This window comes from Stigmatopora nigra, chromosome 2 (assembly GCF_051989575.1).
Source record: "Stigmatopora nigra isolate UIUO_SnigA chromosome 2, RoL_Snig_1.1, whole genome shotgun sequence".
Taxonomy (NCBI): Eukaryota; Metazoa; Chordata; class Actinopteri; order Syngnathiformes; family Syngnathidae; genus Stigmatopora; species Stigmatopora nigra.
The window spans coordinates 17762979-17776319 of NC_135509.1; the positions used below are offsets into that span (position 1 = coordinate 17762979).

Consider the following 13341-nt stretch of genomic DNA (forward strand, 5'->3'; position numbering starts at 1 on the left):
ATTTTTGCTCACTTGAAAAGTTGGATGTTTCAAATACAATAGACTTTTTCTGGGTTTTTGTACACATTTTGATGAAACAATCACAAAATAAAAGGTGGAATTTTAGACTTTTGCAGTCCTCTTTATATCTGAAACCCAAATGTATTCAGTATACACAACAAATCAATGGAATTAGACTTGCTCATCCAATACTTTTGGAGGGGACTTTTTATATCCATTTATTACTTTAACTTCTATTTTTTCTTTTTAACTGCCTTAATGTGAATTTAATACATCATTTTATTTGAATTTCTATTTCTTATTTCTGTCTGACCACTTTAACTTTTTTATATTTGAATTATTTACTTTTGAAGTAACACTACTCTGACTTAAATAGAAACTACTTCACATAAATAAGATTTCCTGAAACTAGTGAACATGGGCAAAATAATTAGAACGTTGTGTACCTCAGCTACGTCGTATTGAAGCGTATGGCATTCACCTTTAAAAAAATCTGCGGTTGTTTTTCAATGTTGGTTATTTTTGAAAGTACTAATTTGAAATTTGATAAATTTGAGATACTGAGTTTTCAAAAATAATTCATAAAATAAATGAATTATAATTTGTAAAACGAAGTTTTGTAAAATAATTATAAATCACATACGAACCCCAAAAATTAATCAACCTGAAAAACGTAGTTTTCAAAAATAATTAATTAAACAAACAACACCAAAAATAATTTTATTTGAAAAATTGAGTTTTCGAAAACAATTAATTCAAAAACCAAGCCCAAAAACAAACAAAAAAATGAATAACGGAGTTTTTAAAAAGTATTAATTCAAAAAACAACCCTATATATAAATTCATTTGTTTTCAAAAGTAATTCATACACAAAACAAGCCCAAAAATAAATAAATCCGAAATACAAAGTTTTCAAAAATAATTCTTTAAAAAAAACAACACAGAACATAAATTAATTCGAAAACCGACCAGGGCTTTTAAAAATTGTACTCTCAAAGCGAATGCCATATGCTTCCGTAGTACATAGCTACGCCACTAGATCGCGCCAACGAGTGAAACCAAGCCCTTGGTGCCCCCTTACATTCTGACGTCAGCAACCTGCAAGTGAACGAATGAAGTAGCGAAGCTCTGCCTGAACCCCGACGGGAGAAACCGGGAGGCTGTGGTTTTTTTTTATCCTCACATTGAGTCAGTGTCACCAGAAGATCCAAAGGGAAGAAGGTCGACGTGAACAATGCAAGCTGCCCAATAGCACAGTGGAGACGAACTCAAGCGACTGTGCTTTTACAAGTGAGAAAAGAAAAAGAAGACAGACGAACAGACGGACAAACGATTCCATTGCAGTCCACGTTGAGAGACTATAAGGTGCGGAGACTACGTGGGTTTGGTCCGTGGACCAAAACGAGTGGAGCCGACATTTAAATGTTCTAACGGTACAGCCGCCGGTTTGAAAGCTCCAGAGAGAGAGAGAGAAAGAGGGGGATCTGAGGAGAGGAAAACGGGATTTGCAATAAGATTCCTGCCCTTTTTATTCATTGCTTTTCCTCTTTTCGTGGGTTCCAATCCCGGTTTACGTTATCAAGCTGTGTTCCTTAACCATGGGATGTACTTTGAGCGCAGAGGAGAGGGCGGCTCTCGATCGAAGCAAAGCCATCGAGAAGAACCTCAAAGAAGATGGGCTCACCGCGGCCAAGGATGTCAAGCTGTTGCTGCTTGGTAAGAGAACCACGACGTGGGTGGGGGTAGGCGTCGTGAAAGGATCACAACCAGATTACCATTCAAACAGATTGATCAAGTATTTGTCTGATTTTCATATGTATTTTTTTTATACCTGGGTACATCTGAATACGCCCTTATTTGATATTACATTACACATCCCTCAATTCTGGGCCTTTTGAGTTGATTATAAATGAGGTATATGTTGCCGGCGGCGCCCAAGGCATCCTCGTGTGGGTTTAGTCCATTTTAAATTGATTCATTGATCGGCCTTCAATTATTCGCGCCGTGTCAGGTTCATGGGAATGATCTTGTAAAGGATGTTTGAGGAAAATGGATGCACCCCTCCTTCTGCTATCTCCACCCAACTCGTTCACTTAAGAGGAGGACTCTTCTCTCTCTACCGAAAACCCACCACCCACCATTCGGCTTATTCATTCTACCCACCTTGTTCCTCACACATGTTCACACATAGGTGTTTAAACCCATCCAGTTTACAATGTATTTTCTCTCAATCCCACAGGGGCTGGAGAATCAGGGAAAAGCACCATTGTGAAACAGATGAAGTAAGTCTCATTCAAGCATTGTCCAACAGATCACTATCTGATGCCATCACGTACAACAGTCATTGAATTATAAGCAAATCTTATACAATTTTCACCACAATGCTCACTGTAACATTGACTCTTCAATGTGAAATGTCAAATCTGTGTCACACACTAAATATGTGCTTTGCACTGTGCTTAAAAGTCAAAGAAAAAGCCAACTGATTTGCACCTACAGAAAATGTATACAATTTTTTACACTCTGCGCAGGGTGGCCGGGGGGATGAGTGGTTAGCGTGTCGGTCTCACAGTGGGGGACCTAGGTTCAAATCCGGGTTGGTCCATCTGTGTGTAATTTGCATGTTCTGCATGGGTTTTCTCCGGGTACTCCGGGTTTCCTCCCACATTCCAAAGACATGGATGGTAGGGTGATTGGTCACTCTAAATTGCCCGTAGGTATGAGTGTGAATTGTTGGTGGTCTGTCACCTTGTGCCCTGTGATTGGCTGGCCACCGATTCAGGGTGTCCCCCGCCTCTGGCCCAAAGTCAGAGTCTGGGATTGGTTCCAGCACCCCCCACCATCCTAGTGAGGATAAAGCGGTTCAGAAAATGAGATGAGACATTCTGCATAAATGTCCACTCTGCATTTATTGATGACAGTGAACGTTACAGGGGCGGGTTGTCTGTCTCTATGTGGCCTGTGATTGAAAAGATACAAGGCCAGATTGTAGTACTGAGTAATGACTGGTGATCAATACATGCTACTTGGTGCAAGCATAGTGATGTTTGGAAAATTGAGTCGTAGCATTGCTTCATCTCAGTTAGGTCGATATTGCAGCCACACAAATTTATGGCACGCCGGAAGTTCATTCAATTATCCCACTGTAAAAAGATACTAATCGTTCCTCACTCAGCCTACTTTATTACATGACGTATGACCCCTGAAGATACTTGAAATTGGCATGAGACATATTTGTAACTTGTCTGACAAATTTAACCTTCAGTGTTGATTCTTGAAACATTATTTCAATTATACTATTACACTATTTATTATGGATTCTTCCTGGTAAAAAAAAAATCATGGAAACATACTCCCCACAACAAATATGCAATTCCAAGATGACAGGATTTCTCTCATTTGCAGATTTCAAGACAGTTTAATCTTATGAGTTTAATCTTGAATGATTCAATATACTATAAGAATTTTTTTTGAAATATTATAGCGACTTTAATGTTGAAATAGCATGACTTTTTTATGGCTTTTGATGAGCAGATGAGGCAGGGTTCTGGCTCCGGTAGCTAGAGTTACATGAATTAGAAAACACATTTGATTGGCTCCTTTCTCATCATCCATAAAATCTGTCGCAGAAAGATCAACTTAAACATCTTCCTGTGGCGCAAAAATCCGCCGCGCAACATCGCGGGCCTCGTCGACATTGTGTCACGCTAGACACGCCTCGCTGGCCGCCAGGCCACCTGTTGCCCTTTCGGCTGATTACATTGACTTTGTATCACAACGCCCTGCGACCCAGATAAGAAAAGGCAGAGTTTGAGGAAAATGAATGGATGAAATCTCACGACAACAAAACTTAGCAAGTAGTTTATTCACCCACAATATGTAGAGTTGCAATTGGGTCTTGCATCATCACTCCTCGGTCATTTTACACCTGATTAACATCACATGAGTCAATGGACTGTTCTCTGAAATAGCTATAGGTTGCTCAATTTTGCAAAAAACTCGGATTATAATAAATTTCACAGATAAAAAATATATAACATTTTCAATTTGGTATAAACCAATCTGTTCTCATATGTGTCAAGAATTCAGCAAGTTATTAGTTTTTAATGGAATATGTTTAATATCAATTGGCTTTATGTCCACTTCAATAGAGTGCGTCCTAGAAGTCTTCTGAGGCAAAATGGTCGACACTTACTTATGCTGTTTATTTCCTCTTAGACATCTAGACTTATGGGATTTCTACGAGGCTAAATTCATTGAAGTGACAACGTATTGTATGACTATTACACAGCAAATGTAAATAGAACGATGACAAAATTTTAGTTTTACTTCAAGACAATTGTCGAGTAACAACAAGGTTAAGAACCACTGCACTAAGTCAATCGCAGTCCAGTGGAATCTTAAAAAAACTTAAGAATGAGCACTCAATAATAATGAGCTTCAAATGTTGTTGAAAATGGAATAGACAAGTGAAAATTTTAGACAAGTAGTAAGACCACCTAATTAAATCATTCAACCAGCCAGGAGGGGTTCAGGATATGGTGACCTCAGACCAGTTTCTGCCTGATTATTTGGTCCCTTTTGAATGCTGGCAGTACGTTTATTTTAGTGGTAGTATTAGAAAGAGTATACAATCCACAAGACTGTTTCAGGCGGAGTAGCTCATGCTGGATGGCATATCAATGCGTGCTGTGGCAAGGTTTCCCTCAACGTAGTGTCCAGGGAATGGTTCTAATGCTAGACTGCACGGTAATGAAGTGGATGCTACGGACTGCTCTGCACATTCTCCAAACCCGATTCCAATTGAGTACATTTGCGATATTATACATTTTGCCCTTGGAACTCCACCACCTCATGACATGGCATTGTAGGGCGGTAATAGAAGCACATGGCGGCCACACACACGTTTTTATTGTTGATTTATTATTATTCTTTCACATTGTAATGACCATCTGCGTTATTAACAATTAACTTATTTTGTAATCCTAACCCTTGACGTGCCCCCTTGCCCCAATCTGTAGTGTTGCATCACTTCACAGACAGTTCAGTGAACATAAGCTGTTAATAGGCTTTTGGCTATTATAGCCATAGTGACACATGAACACATATCACTGGAACACATGATTGAGTGGACACAGATGAGGCTGTTTCTCAGATGTTAACGATCATTCTGGCAGTGGAGCACATTCCGTACACTGATTGAAACCCCCAGTGGATTCAAATAAATATACAGTATATATTTTTCATGATATTCTTCAAAGCATTGATTCTAGTGACCTTCAATGAATCACTGAAGCAAGTGAATAGTCTTCTGAATAGATATTAGACATTCCCTTTGTATTGACACATTTTAAATTTGCATTCATTACATACGAATGGGGTAGTATTAAAATAATTTTAGTGTTACCCATGGTGCCAGTTTTCTGTTAACTGATTAATTCCCATTTCCTTCGGCTGTGCTCATCACACTTAAGCCCTGAGGGGATCAATATGCAGTGTTTCCCATGAAAGTCTTTTAAAACATAATTATTTGCTTTATTTTCTAATCTAGAAAGATGGTGTTCACATTCGCTGAAATTAATCCTCATTCCTTAAGGTACATTTGGCATATGCAGAGCACTAAAATGTGCAGATATTTATAAAAAGGTTTTAAGACACTTTCTCATACATTTGATTGATTTAGTGTCTCGAAACCTTTGGTCGAGGGTGTATACGTCCTCATATTTCCCTTAAGAGTGACTCTCATTGATTTCACGTATTACATTAAATTGGTATGCCTTATTTTCTGTTGCAGAGATTTGTCATCAGGGGCACACTCGAGTGGCAGCATGTGTTGATCTCTGTAAGTGTATACTCCAGAGAGTTGGAGGGCGATTATTTGATTAGATTTAGGTTGAGATGTTATGGCGTGTGTATAAAGCAACACGCTCTTTATGAACTCCATAAGGAAAAATTGAAGCCGAGAGAACACTATTACTGATTCGTTTTTAGTTTTTATTATATATATATATTAGATTGAAGATTCCCTTTTGCAAGGTTAAAACTTTTCTGTCACTGCATATTATGTCTCTTTGGAAATATTGCTTCCTTGGTTAATGGAATTAGTGTGTGAGTGATGAGTGACAAGAGCTTGTGAACATGGACTGATAAAATCTCTGCTGCTGAGCACAAATGCAATATGATTCTTAGTATTGCTGATCATGTGCTACAGTTAAAAGAGAGGAAACCTAATGTAATTAAGTCAAGCGATTACATTGCCGGTGGAAACATACTCATGACTACCATTTGTATGTAATAGACTGCAATATTTTTCATATCTGGGCTACCATCTTACGCCGTCTGTTTGTGTTACTGCATACACCATCTGTTTGAAATGACTTGTGTTCATGGACACTGAAAGGTTCTCTGACAGGACAACTGACCACTCCCGTAAAGACTACATTAACATATTGTAATATTGTAAGACTGCAATGGACAGGGCTGCCAACCAAGCAAGACGGTTTGCAGCGTGATCACACTGTAAAACCCGCCCATTACAATAAAAACAAGCTCAAATTAGAGCCTTCCCCTTCAAAATTCCCCTTTCCAACTCTGTATATACTTTTGTATTTTAACCAAGAAAAAAATAAGTCGCAGTGGGGTTCACTTACTGCTGGAATTTAGCATTGCACGATAGCATTTTTATTTAGCAATTCGGATACCTGATTGTTTGGAATTGCCCAAAGCCGATACTGTATTGATAGTCAATAATAATAATGTAATAATAATAGATATAATATTAAAGATCGTGGAACATATGCAAAAGCCATATAAAACATGCCTCTAGTGACAAACGTACAAAATCAATTCTGGAAGCAATTATTTTCGCAAGTATAGGTACTGCTTTATTTACAAAAAAACATTTAAATACTAAATTAGAGTACACTGACGTTAATGTAAAATAATGCCATCTTTGCTTGTTCAAACTGCTTAAAAATTGGGACCTTAGCTTAGATCCTGTGCCAATCACTTTTGGTAGGAGAGTACACAAATAATATAACCTTCTTTCCCCCCATTTAACCTTCTAACAAAGCTAAACTCTGAATAGATGCTCAAGTCAATGTCAGTCTTCATAAAGTGTTAAATCCCGGCTGGGATTACTGTTTGACATGTACATTTATCCAGGATTTAAAGTATCGCCTCTAACGTAAAAATATCCCTGTTAAAAGTGCACAATAAATACCTTTCTCTTTAGCGCAACATATGCCATATGGCGTCTTACAATATTTCTTCGTGATTTTTTAACCTGTAGTAATCTCGGGAAGTCTACCTAGAAAATTATATCATCTTCAATTATTTGTTAGTATACATGATACCAGTGCCTGCAGTTTAATGCTGTATATGGCCCCTTCCAACAATAGTAGAAGTAACGCCGCAAAACTAATGGAATCACTGCATTTACCGATAAGCATGATAGGAGATGAAGAGTTTAGGCCTTTTGTATTATTTTCATTTCAATAAACAATTCGCAATATTTAATTATTTATATATGGATTTGTGAGAATTTAAAAACAAAGTTTCTCAAAGGAAATCATTGAAGTATAATATTTTCCTGAACCGACACCACAGTGCATTCTGGTGAAAGTATTTCTAATTCCCCTTTAATAAGGAAAACAATTTAAAACACACAATACTCACCAAAATATTTTAAGGAGAATTGGTTCAGGGTGTCCCCCGCCTCTGGCCCGGAGACAGCTGGGATTGGCTTTTATCTAAACTCGGTTAGATATTTTATGAGAGAACCCTGTCACAAACAGAAACACAGATGTAAATCGATTCAATGAAATGCGCTTCATTTAGTCTGACGGTTGGGAGGCCAGTCTTGGATTATTTCCATGTTCTGTGCGTACTGCTTGTTAAAAGTTGTTCTACAATGTTGAGGTGTACTCCAGCATGCACTGCAGTAATATGGATCTGTCCGCCCCTTTCAGCTTTTTCCCTAAGAGGTCACCATAGCGAACCAGACAATAAACATGATAGAATTGGTATGCAAGCTTTTACTCTCTTCCTGATGCAACACATTGTCGAGAATTGAGTGCAGGCCTCCACAGTGGCAGCGGGGCTGTCAGGTTTCACGGATCGAAAAGCGTAATAGAAACCAATTGCAGGGAAGCAGGCAAAGACATAGAGTGCTGGCTTTATTTTCTTTTATTATCAAAACCCTAATATAACCAGGGTACCAAATTCGGGAAAAAGTAACAAAGTAACTATGACCAAAACTAAACGTACTAGGAGAAACAAGAGCACGAAGAGACTTGGATATGAGCAAGGCAAGCGTAGACGATCCAACTAGGACTGACAAACACACAGGGTTTAAATAGACAGACATGGTTTGACAAAAAAATCAGAAACACCTGGGTCACATAAGCGGCAGCAAGCAGGAGATACCCCATGGGCGGGGAAACGACATGTAAACTCAATGGGCAATGACAGGGACACTTCACACAGGGGAAAAAGCACAACAAAACCAATCCCTAACAGGCGCGCTCAAACCACTGAGCTACTACTACCAGTGTGCACTGCAGTTATCTGATAGCTATGTAATCATCCTGTGTGGCTGAAGTGGTACATTACCACTTGGATTCAGATGGCAATGCCACCGTTGACTGCAAATGATAAGGAAGGTCGCTAGTAGAAGTGTAATGTACATAAGCTAAATCAATGTATCGATTAACTAAGCAGGATCCAGGATATATATATATATATATATATATATATATATATATATATATATATATATATATATATATATATATATTTATTTTTATATATATATATATATATTTATATATATAAAATAAATATATATATATATATATGTGTATATGTATATATATATATATATATATATATATATATATATATATATATATATATATATATATATATATATATATATATATATATATATATATATATGTATATATATATATATAAATATATATATATATATATATATATATATATATATATATATATATATATATATATATATATATATATATATATATATATATATATATATATATATATATATATACACATATATATATATATATATTTATTTTTATATATATATATATATATTTATATATATATATATATATATATATATATATATATATATATATATATATATATATATATATATATATATATATATATATATATATATATATATATATATATATATATGCATACATACATTCGTACATACATCAAAAATATTATTAAAGAAATTATTTTGTATATTTTTATTGCTTTAGGTTAAATGTAGCTGATAGTATCCAATGTCAATACCACCAAATATCGTATTGTTGTACAAAGAATTGATATTGTATAATCATGGAATTAGTCCAAGTCACTAGATCAGGGGTGGCCAACTCTGGTCCTCGAGAGCCACTATCCGGTCTGTTTTCCATATATCCCTCCTCTATCACACTTGAATCAAATGATCAACTCATCAGCAAGCTGTCCAGAAGCTTGATACTGATACCGATCATTTGATTCAGGTGTGTTGGTGGAGGGAGATATGGAAAACAGATAGCAGCTCTCGAGGACCGGAGTTGACCACCCCTGCACTAGATGGCAACTTACCATTTCAAAATAACTTGATGGATGTGGTGTAAAGTGAATAGCCAATACTTCTTTTCACACATAAACGAAAATACCTCAAAACGCATCACATTGCTTGCCTGTATTTGTGCCTTCCAGACCAGATTAGAGGTGATCACCCAGATGGAGAACAAAATGTGGTCCCTTATGGTTACGATGCTTCCCACAGGCTTTTCCCACTATGAAGACTGTGAAGTTGTGTGTGTGTGTGTGTGTGTGTGTGTGTGTGGCTTCTCTAGAACAGGAGATAATTAGGTCTGGGCCTCAGAGAGGACAATAAAAGGGAGGTTGGAGGCAGGGGGGTGTATAGAAAATGGGGTTGTTTTTTGTACTGAAAGGCTGTGTGGTATAGAGGATGAGGCAGTCAGTAGATGAGACAAGCTGGGAAAGAGTTTTAGTGTCGGATGTCCAGAATGAGTGAGAAGAATGAGTTTGTGAAGGCAGGGTCTAGGTTCCACGGACAAGTAAGCAATTTGTGTGTTGAAGCAATGAAGTTGGAAGAGGGCTTGGAACAATTCACTTTCTCAGGAAAATTACAGAGCGGGGGAATTGTTCAGGCACCAAACTAATGTAATCAGGATTGACATTTTTTATTTACAAGGACAATTGATATGTCATGTAAAACAAAGGAAATGACAGTACAGGAGCTTATGACTTAATTGAGGTAAAGTAAAAGAATGAGGCAAACAATTTTTTTAGCTAGAGGAAAATATTGTCAACCTAATTGACATTTTAAACATGAGCTTGGCAAAATGACATGCAACCAAGAACAGGGTTGTCAGACCAGCTTGCAAGGCCATGCCTTCGCTGGACTTTGTCCTCTTCTGATAATCATTAGCCTCTTGGTCTGTGGTTCAACTAAAACAAAAAGCTTCAAGTGTGGTGGTTGGAAATAGAGGATAAGCTGGTTCTGGGAAAAGGGGTGGGTGTTGGCACCAACTGTTGTACATCTTACTGGTCATCTGGAGGGGTCTGTCAGCCAGATAGTTATCCCTCATTGGTTAAATATAGCCTTGGGCGTACTCATCACCGGAATGATTTCATTGGCTGGCTGAGTGAGCTGTGAAATAACAGCTTGTTATCGGTGTGTGTGTGTGTGTGTGTTGTTTTATGTGTGTGCCAACTTAATTGGTGTGAGTTTTCGCATTGACTTCTTATTAATATGCAGTTTTAGCAGTTGAATTTGCCAAGTTAAATACAAAACTGCAGTATTTTCACATTTAAATCCGTCCATTGTTTGAAAAGAATTGTAGTTTTATTAATATTTTACTTCAATGGTTTGTTCCATTTAGTGCACTCACACAATTATCCTTCCCAGTTTTAATTGTAAAAAAAAATCTAAGTTTATGCCTCCCAAAAGTATTAATGTTTTTATACTGCATGATGCAGTCCAGAGGAAAACTATTTTGAAGTATTGATATTCCCATGAGTAGTAATTTTAAAGTTCTTGTAACTCCCTTGATATGCACTTTGTTACAATATATCTGTCTGTCTTTATTTTATAGGTTTGTCGTCTCAAATTAAAAAAAAATCCATAAAAGGATTCATTTTTTCTCACATGATAAATTTGATGTTATACAAAAAGTGCTGGAGTATAATTCTTTAGAACAGAGTTGTCACTTGATAGATCTTTATGTCATTATCTATGTATCCTTCCACAAATCACACTTTTTCTTTTTATCCAGCTGAGAATTACCGGGAGCCAATTCCATTTGATTCATGACGAAACCTGAGAAACTGAGTGAATTATTGCATGGACAGTAGGACATACTTTTCCCTATCCTAACCCTAACCCACCAAACCAAGTTCAAGACCTGAGGTTTGAACAACAGTGACGCAACATGCAATTTACCTTAAGTCACCTTTATCAATGTCCAGTATTCACTTTACATTAATCTATGTTTCTATCAGGTAATATATATTGCAGGACAAACTTTTTTTTTTTTTTAAAACCTTACTTAGGATGACGTACAATGACATGTAAAATTGAGTTTGTGGTCCAACAAAAAAAAGAAACTTGAATATAGAAAATGGACAGATTACTTAATGTTTATTTCCAACAAGAAAACACACCGTAAGACAAATGATGGGATACCAGGAGCAAGGTTTACGCTTCCCTGCAAGAAACTCAATTGTAATACTCAAAAGACTTTGTTAAAACTTGGTTTGTCTCTCACTACTACTGGCATCAATCCCATCTTGTTTGCAGCGAAACTGCACAAGTAATTACGTGGTAAGAGCATAGAAAACTAGCGTAATTTGATATAAAACTGAAATGTCCCTATGACTGTGTGATGATGTAATAATTTGCAGGACTGGATACTATACAGCTCAAAGGAATATACTATAATAGCGGTAGTTGAAAGGAGTTACGGTCCCTTCAATCCTAATTATTTCTGCAGATGTTCTCATTAATTTAACCGGATGTAAAACAATTATTCTTATTGTCTTGAGGGGCCGTGGTGAATTGGAGAATAATTTTTAAAATTAATTTCAGTGACGATTGATTTAAAAAAAAATAAAAATTAATGAAGCCAGGCTCAGCTGTATGCCCATCACTGTGAAACAAGGGTCAGTGTTTGTTGTATTTGAGAGGCCTTTGATTTCTTTTTTTATATATAAAAAATGAAGTGAGTGATTGAATCGGTTACAACATACAGTGTGATTAACCCATGAATAACATGGATGAATCTTGGCTTGGTAAATGGCAAATTTAATTTCACAATGTACATGACATTTTATTAACTGTTTTATATGCACTGATTAAATGTTATATGACATTCCGTGTAGTTCAGCTCAGTTCCTATCTCATATAAGTAGCGGGGTCCACTGGATTTGTTTAGTTTTCTACACTCTTACAATTATACTGTAAAGCAGTGCTTTCTTTGATTGCTATTACGAATGCCTTAAGTAAGTAACTGACTTTGACACCGGGGACTAACTGAATAATTACAGTTTGACCTTGAATCTGGGACAGCTCGGATGAAATATATCGCCAAATTATCTGCATCTTTGCCGAATAAATGCCTCTCGTGGTATTATTATATTAGGTTTTTTCACGCAACAATTCACCTTGACTGTATTGTTGTAATGTACTCGTTTATCTTATGACATTATTGTGTTACTTCTGTGATTGCTTCATAATATTAAATCAATGGAGCTCAACATCAAAATACCACCAACACCGATCAAATATGTATTATGTACAATGGGTTTTCTTTGGCACTGTATTGTTAGTATATTTTCAAATTCATATTTTATTAGGGTTGCATCTACATAGTAATTATTCAAGATGTCAGGTGAATATGCACTGCTTATAACCTTTACAAAACTTTTGGGGAGGCAAGGATGATGTGTTTTTCAAGACAGGAACTTCTCTAAACATTGTCCTAGTTACTGAAAGCATCATGAAACCAATTAGAAACTATAAAAGTTGCAAGTGGCAGCAGAAGTTGCTGAGCTTTGGCTGAAGTCAGATCTGGTTGATTCAATTTATTGTAATTTTATTCATAAATTTAGAAACGTCTTTCTGATTCGTTGCTAAATAACAAGAATAGTCCTTTTTGTTAGTGTGCTCTCAAAGAAGAAGACAAAGAACAAGAAGAGTAACAAAGCAAGATGATTTTTCATGCTGAAGGTCTGTAAGGTCGCCACTCGGGCTTTTGTTGTTCCTCCGGAGATTGACTC

At 36.5% G+C, this 13341-nt stretch overlaps 1 protein-coding gene across 1 annotated transcript in view; it reads left to right on the forward strand.

The window, feature by feature from the left end:
* Positions 1–1099: 1099 nt before the first annotated feature.
* Positions 1100–13341, forward strand: part of LOC144181451 (guanine nucleotide-binding protein G(o) subunit alpha) — a 52972-nt gene continuing 40730 nt past the window's right edge. Inside the window, exons 1-2 of the mRNA XM_077709951.1 lie at positions 1100–1716; positions 2240–2282. Coding sequence (XP_077566077.1) covers positions 1599–1716; positions 2240–2282 — 161 coding nt within the window. The 5' untranslated portion in view covers positions 1100–1598. The remainder of the gene's footprint in view (positions 1717–2239; positions 2283–13341) is intronic.